The sequence below is a fragment of the Adiantum capillus-veneris genome, chromosome 9, assembly GCF_014529385.1.
Source record: "Adiantum capillus-veneris isolate H3 chromosome 9, ASM1452938v2, whole genome shotgun sequence".
Lineage (NCBI taxonomy): Eukaryota > Viridiplantae > Streptophyta > Polypodiopsida > Polypodiales > Pteridaceae > Adiantum > Adiantum capillus-veneris.
Window position 1 is genome coordinate 150,813,551 of NC_140939.1, and position 17,230 is coordinate 150,830,780.

At 40.2% G+C, this 17,230-nt stretch overlaps 1 protein-coding gene across 1 annotated transcript; it reads left to right on the forward strand.

The window, feature by feature from the left end:
- Positions 1-261: 261 nt before the first annotated feature.
- Positions 262-2,762, forward strand: LOC147451375 (NAC domain-containing protein 1-like). Its single transcript, XM_086520312.1, has 3 exons — positions 262-787; positions 1,256-1,569; positions 1,737-2,762. Exons 1-3 carry the CDS (start codon positions 598-600, stop codon positions 2,343-2,345), a joined length of 1,113 nt encoding a protein of 370 aa, XP_086376438.1. The 5' UTR covers positions 262-597; the 3' UTR covers positions 2,346-2,762.
- Positions 2,763-17,230: the final 14,468 nt, after the last annotated feature.

Consider the following 17,230-nt stretch of genomic DNA (forward strand, 5'->3'; position numbering starts at 1 on the left):
GGAACTGGACGCGTGGCGAGCAAGGTAAAAAAGTGATGGGGATTGGAGCGAGGGATAGATAGGCTTGGCAGCGTCGGCGCCAGCGTGGCTTCAACCCCCTCCACTTTACAGCGCCCACGTGTCCCTTTGGCATGCTACTGCTGGCGGGCCCCATTCGCGCGTGCCACCTTGGACAGGGACTGCCTGCTGACGTCGGATGCTTTCTCCGCCACATTCCCCGCCACCTTTAAGTACTCGCCTCCTCCGCTATTGCTTGAACATTTTCTCGCCAACCGCCCCCGCCTCTGTTCCCTCTCTCTCTCTCTCTCGCGCTCACACACACACGCGCAGATCAGCAGCCTAAACCTCCCTATAGCTACAGAAACCCCCTCACACACAGAGGCATATACCTACAAGTTCATCAGTGTTGATCTCTCTCTCTCTCTCTCTCTCTCTCTCTCTCTCTCTCTCTCTCTATGCTACTCACGCCTTATTGGTGGCGCCTCAGCAGCTTGTACCTCTCCTAGCACCTGCATCTGCAGCTTCTTCTGGCCTCTGATAATAGCACGAGGCGCCTGATCGGCATCGATTCCGTTCGATCAATTCCGCTTGACCAACATGGACAACCTAAGCCCGCCGAGTGTGGCGGTGGCGGGGCAGCCCATCCTGCCTCCCGGATTCCGCTTCCACCCCACTGATGAAGAGCTGGTGGTCCATTATCTGAAAAAGAAAGCCGCCTCATGCCCCCTTCCAGTTCCCATTATCACAGATATCGATTTGTACAAGTTCGATCCCTGGGAGCTACCAGGTATGTATATTAGCATCATAATAATTACCAATATGCCTGCAATTAGTGAGCTTAAGTTTGAAGGATTTGATGGCTTCAAACATTAAATTGATTGTGCTGTCATTGAATTGCACAACCTTCCTTATATTTAATTTAGTCATAGTAACCATAGGATTAATCATGTGATAGCAAAGGTCCTGTGCTTATAATTAATCATGACGTGGTTAAGTAAGGCTATGCATCCTTCTAAAGAAGTCAAATCATACAATAGTCTACTTAAGGCCAGTCCATACTTTCTAGATGCTTCCAATCAATGACAGTATGATGCTTTTAGATCCTTCTGATTGTGCTTTTATTTTATATGCTCAATTTTTAACCCTTACTTTTGAAGCTTTCTACAGCTAATGGGGCTAGTTTAATACTCAATCATGCTTGCTTTTAGAAGACATAATGCAGAGCTCCTTATTGTCTCTCATTGATTTTGAGCAGCAAAGGCATCTTTTGGGGAGCATGAATGGTATTTCTTCAGTCCTCGAGACCGGAAGTACCCCAACGGTGCCCGCCCCAATCGGGCGGCCGCATCGGGCTATTGGAAAGCCACAGGAACAGACAAGCCCATCACCAGCTCAGGGGTGGACCTGCGTGGGCAGAAAGTGGGTGTGAAGAAGGCTCTGGTCTTTTACAGGGGAAGGCCTCCTAAAGGGGTGAAGACCAACTGGATCATGCATGAGTACCGCCTCACGGGTGACCATGCCGCATCTGCACGGCCTTCGCTCTCCTTCCCGTCGCGCAAGTCATTGAGAGTAAGTCATCAGAAAATAATACGTGCCTCCATAGTACTATGTCACATGATCATCTCTTACAGAAATTGGTGATTTTTATTAATCATGCTTTAAATTAAAACCTTATCTATAAGTTGCACCTTCAAAACTGTACTGATTTTTAGTATGTGTTTAATTTTCTTTGGCAGCTAGATGATTGGGTTCTATGTAGAATATACAAGAAGAACTCACAGGGTACTACTACAAGCAAACCATGTGGAAGTAAGGATAGTGATGAGCAGTCCTCATCATGTGTCGAAGAGGTGCTCGCTTCGCTACCCGACGTGCCCGAGCAGAGAACTCTCCCAAAGATTGGGTCATTTGGCATGTTGCAAGATGGGGACCATTTCCTAGATAGCATACTCTCTGAGCCCGAATCAAACTTAACTAATGTCAATAACCCCCATCAGCAACAGCACTTGCAACAATATGAGAAGTACCGCAATGGTGCAATGCTCGGGTGCGAAAAATCCTTCCCTCTGATGTCCGGCCGCTACAACGCTCTTCCTTGCTCATACGCGACATTCCCGAAGATGGAGAGTACTGACATCAGTATGGAATCGACTACCAGAGGGTCTTTGGATTTCTGTTGCTCTAGTGATGACCATCCATTTGGCAAGAACAGTTTGTTTAGCCTCCCAAACCTTACTCATCAGAAAAGTAATGTACAACAGCACAAGGCGACGTCGTCGTTGCAACTCAATACCGACGACCTCGATGCCTTCTACAGGTGGCCATTGGTGGCGAGGGCGAACTAGGTGGAGTGTGGTGGAGAGCTCAGGCCCATGGTGCCATTGACATGTGCATAGTTTTTGTGGGCAATTAGGCATGTTTAGTGTAAAGAACTTGTGTTGATATGGTTACAAACAGGGCATGATTAGTACACTCCCTGCTTTGTGCATACAAGGAAGACATTTAGGATGATATTGTTTCTTCAATTTTTTCCCGCGTCTTTCCGTGTGGTTCCGATTAGTGATCGTCAACTCTGAAGGTTATGGAGGGCTTCACTAATTACATGTTTCTCATGATGATGATGGTGTTCATCAAAGGAGGTGTAAGCCTAGCTGGAGCAAGTTATAGAGACATTGAACATTCATTTTACAGCACACTTTGACATTGTACATGATCTTATATAATTAGAAGGAATTAATGCAAGTGATACATGGTTGCAGCAAGCACTTGTTTCTTCTATTTTTGGGCATTTTCTGATGGCAAACATTTTAAACCAAACCTTGATGTGGGTTTACAAGTTCATCCATTCATTGTATTTATCTTCTCGAATTTGGAATATCGCATTTTGCCATCCAAAATTTATCACTTGCTATTCTCGCCATGAGAATTATGTGGATGGAAGGTCAATGTACAATTAATTATTAATAATTGACTTTTATCTTTTTATTTTTGGGTGGAAATTTTGAGTGATCAATTATATTATGATAACCAAAAAAGTACAGATTCAAATCATGCTCAAGCCGAGCCATGACATCTCCACAATAATCATAGGTACATCGGCTAACATGGGAGCTAAGCCACCCCGTGACCTATAGTAAGCAACCTCTACTTTAACAAGGACCAGCCATTGCAGCATCACAAGCCTATTCCACTCATCATAGTTCATAAGAAGTATAAAATCGTGATATGTTTACAAGCTCTGTGGGAATCGAACCCACAACCAAGAAGTGGTGACTAGATCTTGGGGGGTTCACCTCTAAGAGCTTATCCATTCAACTTGAGTTCAAAGGGTATTGAAAGATTAACTTTACTCGACTGCTATGAGGTGATAAAAATAGCCCCTTTTCATTAAAAAGCTTACATGTATTTTTCGACATTTCATATAGTCTCCATATAGTATACTCCTCTTGACTTTCTATTGGTTTCTACACTCCCCACACTTTCATACTTCCATCTCCATATGATAATTGAAGGGCACACCTCTCTCTCCACAAACTAACACTATGCACACACATACATACAAGAGCGTGCATGCATGCACACACTTGTAATGTTAAGATCTCTCTCTCTCTCTCTCTCTCTCACACACACACACACACACACACACACACACACACACACACTTATTTAATTTTAAGTATGTTTCCTTCACCATAGTTGGAAAGAACATTGTATCTTTGAGCTTTACAAAAATTAAAGAATACCTTACTTAGCAATCTAACATCTCTTATCACCCATAACGTGTTTTTGTATGTATGTGGATGGATATGTGTACATGTATGGACCTTTGATATAACATTAGTGCAGTAGGTGGACCTACTCGTTTGGTGTCAAGATAGGGAGAAAATCTAGAGTGCCGAAGAGTTTAAGATGAAGAGATTACTAACCTCTTCAAGAGCCGTACAATGTTGTAACTAGGCCTTATGTAACCATGTGTCCTTGCTCTTGAGAAGATCACCTACAAAAAATGTACCTATCATGCAAGAGCAATAGAAGGGTATTTAAAGTTACAGCTTTTATAAGAAAAGAGTATGTTACATTCATACAAGAATTCACAGATATGGGATTTTTTTTTGCCAAACTCACAACAGTAAGTGTATATATAAACCAAAACGAGATACAATGAGAGACATACTCCCTCGGAGCCATGGCATCAAACAACAACCTAGTCACATAAAGCCAAATACAACAATTAATGAAGGGCGCCACCTTGTAACCGTACACAACAAAGGGGAACATAGACGGACTTGGGTTGCCACCAAGAAGAGAGCCCTACCATAGCTCCACTTCTCAATTGCCAAGCGAAAAGAGAAACAACGAGCATCACTTTTCTTTTTCTTTCTTTTTAACAGAATGATGGTGTGTGTTGTAAATGTCGAGACATTTACAATATGGCTTATGAGGTCTGATTTTTGGTCATGAGCACCACTGGCAGTACTGTTGGGTTGGATGGATTCATTGGTCGTTCGAGCCTCAATAGCCAGACCGATACGCAACTTCGAATTTCATCTGATAGGCACTTAGTCTCACTTTCACAAGCATCTTCCTCTGGCTTGTTGGAACTTGTAGGAGGCTGGGTAGTCTTGGAGGCTTGTCTCTAGGTTGGTAGTCCTGATCATCAGATTGTGGGCAACTTCTACCTCCGGACAGTTCCTAGCATAGTGACCAATCCTTCGACATTTGTAGCAAGCGTTGGGAAATGAGGCAAATGCTAACTCTTACCAATAGGCACCAAATTCTCCCATATTGAGATCCAAGTATTTTGGAATGGGCTTGCTCATCTTCCATAGAATGCATACCTTTACATCCAAGCCTGATCTGGCACGCTGTAGCTTCAAAACAAAGAACACTCTGCCCATCAAATTAGCAATAGATTGCACATGGCCCCGGAGCCAGAGAGGCAGATTCTTGAATGTAACCCAAGGCAGGAAAAAGTTCATATGAAATCTTTATTTGGACAGAACTTGGACGGCCATAACATTGTGTAAGAAAAATATGAAGCCCCCACATGTGTCCTTTGATAACCAGATCTTGTACAGTGTGATCGAAAAGACGCTATTCCACACAGAACCTTTTTCCAACCGCTATGAAATGTCAATCGCATATTTGCTATTTGTTGACGCTGCCGTGCAATCCCATAAGCCTTGGGTGGACATTCATAGGCCCATATAGTTAAGTATCGTCAAGTGAGCACAACAAGCTTCAATGCTTTGTAACACCAACTCATGATTAAAATCAGCCTGCATCACGTACCCATTTTCAAACTTGTTCTGGCTGAACATGTTCACCCCTTGTAAAATCTCTACAGTCAAGGTTCGAACACCAAATGATGATGGCTTCAAAATCTTCTCACGACAAGAGGCGTTTCCACAAGCACCATTCACTCTTTTCTTACCTTTTCTATGAACACGAAATCCATGCCGACTAAAGAGCCCCTGATACAAGAATCAGGCTCTTCCATCAAGGAGTCGCCTTGAGTCTCAAACTCCCCATTAACAAGACCCATGCCAAAGGACGGGGTGAGAATCCTCTCTTCGGTGTTGAAAGCAAGGGAAACAAAAGCATAAGCGCAATTGCCCAACCAACCATAGCGTGCTTATTATCTGCAGCCTAAGCACACTAAAATTCTCCCAGAACCAAAGCGCTTAGAAATGTACTCTTTTCAATCCTATATGCATCACAATAGCAGTCACTTACCTTACCAAAGAAGCACACAGCCCTTGCGAGCATGCAGGTGGCAAGCTGCAACCAATAGCGAGTTCAATTATGCAATGCTGGGCAAGGTCGACACAAATCAAAGAGCTTGCCAACGGCTACTCTTCAGTGTGATAAAGTTACACTGTAATCCTTCAAAGTTACCATTTTTTCCCTCTTACCTCAACAAGTGTGATGATTCTTATGATTTATCCCTTTACGACCTACATAGTGCAAACTAGTACGATCGGTCGCCTTCGGCAACCTCTCTCTCTCTCTCTTTCTCTCTCCCTTTTTATCGTGTGCACAGAGGTTTCTCTCAATTTTGGAGTTTAACTTTTATATCTAAATTTTGACACGTGTAAAGGGCTCCCCTTCCGCCATTTTATGTTAGTTTAGAGACACTCTAACAAAAACATAAATGTAGGAATGTGCATTGGGCCATAAAAATTATATTGACTTTCCACCTTCATTTCAGTATGTCCCTCTAATTTTGCTTAGAGTATGTCCCTCTAATTTTGCTAAGCAGCTCAATTAGGGCGCATCTTGGGAGATCCGTTCACCGCTTTGAAGTGAAAAGCCGGGGAGGTGTCACGTGGAGGACAGAGAGAAAGGGCTCCATGTGTGCCGGGCGAAGATGCAGGAAGGAGAGAGAGAGAGAGAGAGAGAGAGAGAGAGAGAGAGAGAGAGAGATTGATTTTGTTCTCGAGCGTTCTGGCAAGGATCGTTGTGCGTTCTGGCAGGCAAGAGGCGATGCAGATTGCATGCGGATGGCAATAAAAGTTTTTTGACTTTTCGCCTTCATGTGGCTTTCATGTTTTAAACTTTTATATGGCCATAAAAGTTTTTTGACTTTTCGCCTTCATGTGGCTTTTCATGTTTTAAACTCACCCTTCACTTATGCACTTAAGATGTAAGGATTACTTGTGGTCTCTATGTCAAGCAGAAAACTTGTAGTCCTTTGACCCTGAAGGGTTGGTCCGAGCTCACTTGTAGTCCTTTGACCCTCAAGGCTCGGTCCAAGCTCGAGGTTGGTGTATATTCTGATGTTCTTAATACTATTCACTCACAATTGTGAGTTTTGCCAAAAAAAAAAAAAAAAGATGTAAGGATTTTTTAATTTTTCCAGATTTGGGAGCCTTTACTTATTTGACTTTATAAAATCATAAGGCCCACCTATGATTAATTAATTGATAAGGCAATAGGCTTATTTGATTAATTGATAATCCTCACAATTATAAGGCCCACCTATGATTATTAATTGATATAGATGTAAGGATTTATATCCACAAAAAAGAATCAATAAAGAGGCCACTCATTTTGTAAAATCAGGTTGATTTTGTTTCGACAAACACTCACGTGGATAAACTCAAATTGCATAGCACATCAAAGTTGGTCGATTAAGACTCATTCAAATATATCAAAGCACTTAAGTGTACGTTTAGCTAAACATTGAATCTCAAAAAACAAAATTTGTGGAAACTTTTTGCACATCAACACAAAATAATTTCAAAAGAATAACTAATTTTTGTGCTTACAATGTATGAATGATGGAGACTCATTCAAGTATCAAAGCATTTAAGTGTACGTTCACCTAAAATTTGTGGCAACCTTTTGCACATCAACAACAATAATTTTGGCCGACTAAGTATTAAAAGCTTAGCAAAAATTAAGAAAAAAATTTGCGTTGGTTTTAAACTTTGCAACAAGTACATATTACTGTTTCTAATAGAAAATTTGCATAAGAACTATCAAACTTTGTTAAAACATGGGCAAAATTTAAAGAAATTTAAAGGGGCAAAATTTAAAGAAAGTTGTTGGATATTTTAGAGCTAGGTGACCATACCCTTTGTGTCTATGTGACCATACCCTAGTCTTGGTTTCACTTATAATTCTTGCTTACACTTGGTAACCCCAAGGTAATCCTCTAGGGGATCACCTATAGAAAACCATCTATATATTCTCATGCATTTAAAAAATTAAAAACAACCCCCTATGCTTATATGCTTTGAGGTAGTAAAATGATCTCTTTTCTCAAAGGACTTATCATTTTATATCAATCCCTCTTCTGTAAATGTGTTCATTTAAGTTTTTATGCATTTTACGAGTGCCTCTCCAAATTGTCGCCTGGTAGGGAATATATGCAAAGGGATTTAAAAGACTTGGAAGATGGGTTTCTTCAAGAACGATCTTTTCATAGGATGGAAGGTGATGAAAAGCCAAGCGTTGCTAATCTGTACGCAAATTGTTAGATTTTGCTACTTTAAGCACATATGGGAGGCCTTCTCTATGAGCCATTACACACCAGAGGTACACACTAAACGCACAACCACACACATCCTTGTTGAAGGATTTCTAGTCCCTTGTATTTCCTACTTGCTCTAGTTGTCTAGATCACTATCCAGGCTCTACTCTGAAGAGTGCATGGGTGGATGATGCCATCATCTTGTAATAGTGTGCTAATCTAATTTTTTGATTTTCCACCAATCTACTTTGCATCGTAGTTCTCTCTACTCTTCTTGCTACTAGAGCCTATTGTATTTCGCATTTCTTACATGGTATAAGAGCAATATGTGCTAGTAGCTAAGAAAGTACGAGGAGTACTTGTACTACTTTGCAAAATCAATCATGTCAGTGTCTTCAAGTGCTACTCCATTTCTCATTCATCCATAAGCCTTCACGAAAGACAAGCTTGATGGTAGGAACTACACTCTGTGGAAATTCAAAATTTTTGCAATCCTAGATTTGTATGAATTGTTGGATACATTGTTGGGGCCGAATGGTGGAGACCTGGAGCCCACTGCAACAATTGATCCGACAAATCCAAGTCTTGTAATTTCCCCGGATGTTACTCTTCTATGTGCTTGGAAAAGAAGGAATGCAGATGCATTGTGCAACATTGTTATGTGTGTAAGTGATTATGTTCTCACTTTGGTTCAGCATACCACTAAAGCATGTGAAGCTTAGAATATATTGTCTCACCAATATGAGGAACACAATTACACCTGAATTCAAAATCTGGAAAATCAGCTTGCTACTGAGAAACGTGCTGATATAGAGAAGGTGGAGGCCTTTATCAAGCGGATTAAGGATCTCGAAGATCAATTAGACGTTATTGGTGCGGCTATTTCTTCGGAAGATTTAGCTCGATGCTACATTGGCATACTTCGAACAAAATATGATGGTCTTGTTACATGACACTCAACAATCAGGTTTGTCCAACCCCTCTTATGTTTGAAGAATTGAGTGCAATGTTGCTTGAGGCAGAGCTACATCTCATGACCAGGGATGGCAGAGGTGATGTTGCCTTCACAGCCAATGTAAAAGGCAAGGGGACTATGTCAAATACCTGTAAGAAGATGTCCAAGAAGAAGAAATTTTTAGGTAGCTATTTTTATTGTGACAAGGATGGTCATGCTATTAAAGATTGTAGAAAGAAGAAAGCAGACAAAAAAAGCGGCACCATGAAAGCTTGTTGGAAGGAAAGAGAATCCACCAACAATGTTGAGGCAGACCTTGAACTACGGGCTGTCACAGAAGAGGTATGATCATCAACACAAACTCTAGATAGTGGTGCATCCTGACATATGACTAATAAGAAAGACTCTGGAAGCCTCTATAGGAACCCATCAGTGTAATTGTCTGGAATAATGCAAAATGTCCAGCCCAAGGGTCTGGGACAATTTCTTTTTTAGCAGCTACAAGTGAAACTAAGGAACTCCTTGATGTGTTGTACGTGCCTCAAATAAAGAAGGATTTGCTCTCAATTGCTGCAATCACTAATTGTGGTCTTGAAGTTCACTTCAAGAAAAGTGGAGTAAAAATCTTGGATTCTGAAGGCAACACAGTGGGAAAGCACATAAGATGCAACAACCTTTACGAACTTTTTGCACTTTTTACGGCCACTAGAAAAAAGGTATAACTCAATTATGCCATGAGAGATCTGGTCAGTTAAGCATTGCTATGTTGAAAGAGATACAGAGATATGGGATGGAGGCACACATGCGTCAAATCTCAGATTTGAATAAAGTTTTTGAAGCTTGTATTTTGGGCAATCAACAAAGAGAGGCATTTCCACAAGAGAGTAGTAATCAAGCTCAATCTCCTCTAGAATTGGTACATGGTAAACTGTCTACTTTTGCTGTGGGTGGATCTTTCTATTTCTTGCTGTTAGTTGAAAACTTTAGTAAAAAGATGTGTGTGTATTTCACTTGTGAGAAGTCTGAAGCTTTTGGAAAATTTAAAGTGTGGCACAAACTTGTAGAGAATGAAACAAGAATGAAGTTCAAGAAGCTTTACACAGATAGAGGAGGAGAATTCATCTCAAATGAATCCAACAACTACTAGAACAAGCATGTCATCAAACTTCATCTTACTATTGCTTACACACCACAATAGAATGGAGTTGCAGAATATCACAATCGGATGGTGGTAGAGATGGCACGGTGCATGCTCAAAGACAAGGACATGTCAGATTCTTTTGGGCCCGAAGAAGTGAGTACAATGTGTACATCCTCAATTGAAGCTACACAAAGGGTTTGAAAGGGAAAACACCTTAGGAATCCTACTGTGGTAAGAAACCTTTGGTCTTTCAGTTTAGAACTTTTGGGTGTTTTTGTTATTCACATGTTTCTGATTCCAAAAGAGAAAACTTATAAGACAAAATCAAGAAGTGTGTATTGGATACAATGAAGAGTCTATGGCATACAAACTCTATGATCCAGAGGCAAAGAAGGTACTCACCTATTGGGATGTGGTATTTGAAGAAGGCCACATGCAATGGAGAAACCAGGTTTGTCCACTTTCTTATCAAACAAAGAAATAACTTGCCATGTGCTAGATCAAAGACATGTAAAACTTTAGGAGGAGCTGTTGTCTAATAATGAAAACTCAAATCAATCTAACCAACTTGTTTAAACATCACAAGAAAAGCCACTACCAAAGTGGGCTCAACTTCTCTTTGCTGCTCAAAATCCTCAAATTCAGCATCCTCATAAAGAGAAGGTTGGTTTGTGAAGGTCAAAGAGAAAAGAGGAGCAAAGAAGAGCCTCCGAACACATTGTCAACATGGCTCTTATTGTGGGATTTTTCAAGGATCCAAACTTTGTTGACAAGGCCATGATTGATTCAAAGTGAAAGGAAGAAATGCAGTCAGAGTATGAAAACATCACAAAGAATGACACTTGGGAAGTAGTGGATCAGCCACCAAAGAAGAAGGTTATTGGCACCAAACGGGTTTACAAAGTAAACACAAAGTGGATGGGCCATTGCAAGGTTGAAGGGTTTGATGCGAGTGAAACCTTTGCTTCCACATCTTGAATGACTACTATTTTTCTTATTCTTGCTCTTGTTGCTATCTATTTCTGGGTTGTTTAACAAATGAATGTAGTATGTGCCTTTTTGAATGGAGTTCTTGAGGACGAGGTTTATGTGCAACCACTAGGGTTTACAAAGTAAACACAAGGTGGATGCTCATTGCAAAAGTACAAAGCAAGGTTAATAGCACAAGGTTTTTCACAAGTTGAGAGGGTTTGATGTGAGTCAAACCTTTGCTCCCACAGCTTGAATGACCACTGTTCGTCTTATTCTTGCCCTTGCTGATATCTATTTGTGGGTTGTTTACCGAATGGATGTAGTATGTGCCTTTTCGAATGGACTTCTTGAGGACGAGGTTTATGTGCATCCACCAGGGTTTGAGCCACAGTTTATGTAGAGCAGCCACCAAGGTTTGAGTTGCCTCATTCAAAAGAGAAGGTTTGCAGATTGAAAAAGGCTTCATATAGCCTAAAGCAATCACCAAGAGCATGGTATGTCATAATAGATAAGTTTTTCAAAAAGATTGGTTTTAGAAGAAGTGCTTTTGAAGAAAATTTAAATGTGCTTAGAGAGAATGGAAATCAAATCATTGTGTATGTAGGTGACTTGGTTATCATAAGTGATCATGAAGAGCTCATCCAAAAGACTCACAAGAGTTTGAGCTTTGAGTTTGAAATGACAGACTTGGGACTACTACATTATTGTTTTGTAATTGAGGTTTGCCAATTCACAAAGGGCATCTTCATCTCTCAGCAGAAGTATGCAACAGATATCCTAAAAGCTTTTGGGATGATGGATTATAATCCCGTGAGCACTCCAATGGAGGTAAATGTGAAACTCTCCATGAAATATTTCTTCTTCCTTAGTCGACATCAAGAAGTATATGAAGCTTGTGGGAAGTTTGATTTTCTTGTGTAAAACTAAACAAGATACTTGTATTGCAATAGGTGTTTTGAGTAGGTTTTCCAACCAACCAAGGGATCTCATTGAAGGGCGGGCATGCGTGTTCTAAAGTACATCAAAGGTACTTTAAGCCATGGCATTTTCTAAGGCATTTCTCAAGGGGTGCATTGTTCAGTAAAATAAAATGAATAACCCCTTATTTTAATGTACCTCTGTTTGAATATATAATATGACCCCTTATTTTAGGATTTTTTTCCAAAATTGAATATAAAAACCCCTTATTTTAATGTACCTTTGTTAAATTGCATTTTTTGCATTTTAAAACCAATCTTGCTGAACTCACATGGTACATTAACATCATTACATAGTGCATTCCCCGATCGGCATGGGCACAAATAGTGTAAGTGGGTATTGTCTTTGGTTGGGCAAGAGATTTTGATTCTAGAAAGTCAGTTTCTAGGTATTGTTTCTCACTTGGTTTTGGAGTGTTTTCTTGGATTAGCAAGATGCAACCAACCATTGCTCTTTTTTCAATGGAAGCAGAGTATAAAGCTACGTGTTCTGCATCTTGTGAAGTAGTTTGGCTCATGAGAGTTCTCATGGACTTAGGTGTTCCTCTTGATTCAACAACAAAAATTGAATGTGACAACTAGAGTTCCATGGAGATTGCCACGAACCCTCTCTTCCATGCACGCACAAAGAATATTGAGGTTTCATTATGTTCAACAGCTTATTGAGGATGAGATCATGGAGTTAGAGTATTGTCCTCCGGAAGATAATTGTGTAGATATCTTCACCAAAACTCTTGGGAAAGATCAACCACTTTGACACCTACATTAACTTGGAGTTGGCACATGTCCAACATAAAGCATCTTCAGGTGTTCATTGAAGGGGGTGAGTATATTTGTAATGCCCACTTGTTAATTTTTCCACCGAATGTATGTTGCATAGTTTGTAAGGCCCCCATATCAAGAGAAGCCAATAATGCACATATCTTTGATGGATTCCAACTTGCACACTGATGAGACCTTCATTTGTGATTGTGGATGGTACATAGAAAATTCAAGGCCATTGGAATATTCCTTCTTGGTAGAATACCTTGGCTAGACAATGGCTAGAAGGTGATTGGAAAAAGGCCAACCGATGGATGGTAAGTCAATGGATGATGGCCGATGGCCTCCAATCTTTGGTCGGTGTGGCTGGCGATCGATGGTCTTTGGCTAGTGGCTGGATTTCAACAGTCGTTGGCCGAGTTCTAGGCGGACTTGTCTACTCAAGAGCGGCTACACATGGGTGCATGGGAGAGTCCTATTTGAACTTGGTTACACAAGGGTAATTGGATGTTTTACTGGCACTCATTTTCTTGGATTAATAGTCTACATCAACAAGTGATAGAATCACAAGGCCTGCCCATAAGTTTTCATAATAAGAGAGAGAGAGAGAGAGAGAGAGAGAGAGAGAGAGAGAGAGAGAGAGAGAGAGAGAGAGAGAGAGAGAGATCTCCACATCCCTAAGCTCTAAACCCTGTAGCTTTAAAAGCTCTACATCCCTAAGTTTTTTTTTGACCATAAGGAATTGAATTAGAAAGCATTCCTAAGCTCTATATCTGTAAGATTTAGATCCCTATGCTCAAGGTCCCACTGTAAAAACTCTACATCCCTGAGCTCTAGAGCCTGAGAAACAGGCCCCTAAGCTGTAAACCCTACTTTAAAATCTCTAGAGTTCTAAGCTCTACAAACTCTGGGCCCTGAGCTTGAGATCTTGCTTCAAAAGCTCTACATCCCAAAGACCTAAACTTATATTTAAAATCTCTAAAAAAGGATATATCCCTTTGAACTAGCAAAAGAAACCATCTTAGAAATGCAAACCTTAGTCTATGACCTCAACAATGCAAAATGAAAAGGTAACTCTTGAGAGAGAGAGAGAGAGAGAGAGAGAGAGAGAGAGAGAGAGAGAGAGAGAGAGAGAGAGAGAGAGAGAGAGAGAGAGAGCGCTCTCCACATCCCTAAGCAAAATGAAAATGTAACTCTTGTGTGTGTGTGTGTGTGTGAGAGAGAGAGAGAGAGAGAGAGAGAGAGAGAGAGAGAGAGAGAGAGAGTGCTCCACATCCCTAAGCTCTAAACCCTGTTGCTTTAAAAGCTCTACATCCCTAAGTTTTTTTTTTTATAACCATAAGCACATGGAATTGAATTAGAAAGCATTCCTAAGCTCTATATCCCTAAGATTTAGATCCCTATGCTTTAGGTCCCACTTTAGAGGATACATGCTCTCATCTTACTGTGCACTTTTGGACTCTACGTCACTTCACCATGATTAAGTTAATAGACTTTGATTCTTATACCCATATCATCCAGCATTAGCAACACAACTTAAATATGCTTAACTCTTCCAGCTTAATAGACTTTAATATTACTTGAAGCTTTGGGACTAACACTTTTCTCATTTAGTGGCTCAGCATCCCGACTGCGATATGCCAAAGAGTGTTTTTCTTACCTTGAGAATTTCATTGCTCACATTCTTGAGCTTACTACAAACATTTCTTCACGTAAAATTAAGCTTGAATCCTCAAAAAGAGGATTATTTAAGGACCGAGTTGGCATTAAGGTTTTCTTTTGCCATACCTGTTTAGTCAGCTTTGAATCTACAGCTTTGTTGGTTGGGTTGCCCTTCTTTGACTATGAAGACTCCATTGCTTGATTTATTTCCCACTTAGGCCTATTGAAAGGAGTCTTTGATGTTGTTGTAGGTCTTTGTTGATTGTTGGCATTTGGCTTTTGACTCGTGGCATTGGAATTCTTAGGAATCCAAATCTCTTTATGACCTTTGTAGCCCTTTTGATGAGTTTGACTGTGGCAATAGGTCTTGTTTGAGATCTTGAGATCTTCATGTAGTTCTCTTGCAATTGCAATAGTCCTGTGGTTGATTGGTTGCCAAATCTTAGTATATTCTATGTAGCACCTTTGTCCAAGAAGAAGATTCCTTGAAATCCATCTTTGTTTGTAATCCTCTTTAGAGTAGTGGTAGACTTTAACATCATTTGATGTTGTTCCCTTGTTGAACCACTTCTTATGTGTCCTAAAATGATGTCGAGATTGATACCCATTGGACCTTCTACTCTGGGAAGGTCTTGATTTCATTCATATGCTCTGATCTTTGGTTTTGATACCCATATGTGTTTGTTACCTCTGTAGTACTTTTGCTCATTTAACCTCCATTGTGATGCTATCCATCCCATGTGTTTGTATTTTTGTGTTGATCTTCTATCTTTAATCCACATTAGATCATTGAATTTTACTAGACTGCTTGGAACAAACACTTTCTTGACTTTTATTTTCTTTCTTGAGTACTTGGGATGATATACCTTTGCTTTTCTCGGTGGCTCCCTAGAGGTTTTGTTGGGTCAACAACCGACTTGGAGTTTATAAAGCCTGATTTGCCTGAAGAAGCTGATCCATGAGGGTTCTTTGATGTAGAGGCATATGATGCTACACCTTTTGTGCTAGTCGGTGGAAGGCCACTTTAGCTTTACCTTTGTCTTCAAGATTTGTCTTTGATTCTTGGGGCTTTTGCAACTCTAAATCTAACATTATCGATACGTGTAATTGTTGCTTGCTATCACTTGGAAAGGAGAGTAATAGCACCGTATTTTCTTTGGATGCTTTGTGCTAGTCTAACCATTGATGTCCAAGGATGACATCTGCAAGCATGTCTTTTGAAGAATTTACTTGAAACTTTACTTTCTCTTCATGCTTCTGGATGCTAAGAGTAGCAACCATTTGTTCTAGATTTGTAGACTTGCCTCACATTGCTTTCCTATCTTGTTTACCTAGAGTGATCTCAAGTATTCTTTGGATACTGTCTGCAACCATATTGCACTTTTCTTCTTTATCGAGTAGAGTAATTCCTTCTGACACTTGCTCCATTTGTACTATTGAGGACTGTAACTATTCTCATTGGTGGTTCTATTAAAGATTTCTATCCTGCTTTTGCCATAGTCTTGTCCTGATCTAGCTTGGTCTCTATGGAAGGTGACTAGAGACTTGGTTTTTGACTAGGACTTACATTTGTTGACTCTCTTGGAAATGATTGAATGGCCTTTGAACTTCCTATTTCTTTCGAGTTTTTTGCAACCTCAATATTCTTAACTTCTGGCTTTGAGGGCATTCTCTGCTCAATAGTGTTCATGGTTGTTATTTGCTATATTTGAACTGCACTTGCTATTAGTAGATCTTCTTTAAGCTTTTCTAAACTTCTGTTGGGTGCAGATGAATCATCTACAATAAGCCTTGCTTTGGAATCAGTCTCTGTTTTAATTATGATTGAGAACTGTGTGCTATCTTCTGCTGATGACCATTGCTGGTCTTCGTTCTTGGTTTTCTTTGAAGATTACATCTTGTTTGCACTCTGTATTGTTAAAACCTTTTGGGATAGTGGCAATACCAATATAATTCCATCGTGTACATTGATCACATGAAATTGAGCTGAATGATGTTGTTTGAACCTATTTGAATGGCCGAGAAAATGATTTCTCAGCATTATGGTCGTTTGTTTCCAGATATGCTCACAAATTCAGGAGCATCTTCCAGTTGTGGTTGGCCACGTTTTTTCCAAATGCAAAAAGACATGAGGTTCTTGCCTAACTGAAAATCTAGCTTTACTTCACTTGATAGCTTTTCTTCATGTTCACCAATAATGTTGCACTTGAACTTCTCATGATTTTTTTTTGGTACTGACTGATTTTCTATGGCTGTGTCCTTGGGTTGAACCTTTTCTACATCTTTGCTTTGATCACCTTCTTCAATTGATGTTGGCTTGTTTTTTTTGTGCTACTACACATTTTGCTTGCAACTGTTGTGCATCATCTGCGTGCATTTGGGTAACCTTTGATCTTAAAGGGTCCATTGTACTTTTTGGCAAAATCTGTCTCTTTGGAGGAGATTTTGGTGGTGACCTTTGTGTAGCCTTCTGAGATTTATCTTCCGTTGACTTTGAACTATGATTCACCTATTCTAGTAGCTTGAGGTTCTGCATCATCTTGAGATAATTTTTGACTTCAGTCTGGCCATCCATAAGGGTTTGTGCAAAGTCATGGACTTGCTGGTATTCATTGCCATCTGCATATCTATATGCATAAGTGAGATTGGTTACATGCAATCGGTTGAACACTATGGGGTTTGTTAGCTTTTGACTTTGACTTATGGAAGTCAATTGAAACTTTTGTCCTTGATAATCTTCATAGAAGCATTTGTCTGCGGTTTATAAAGGAATCTAGGTCAAC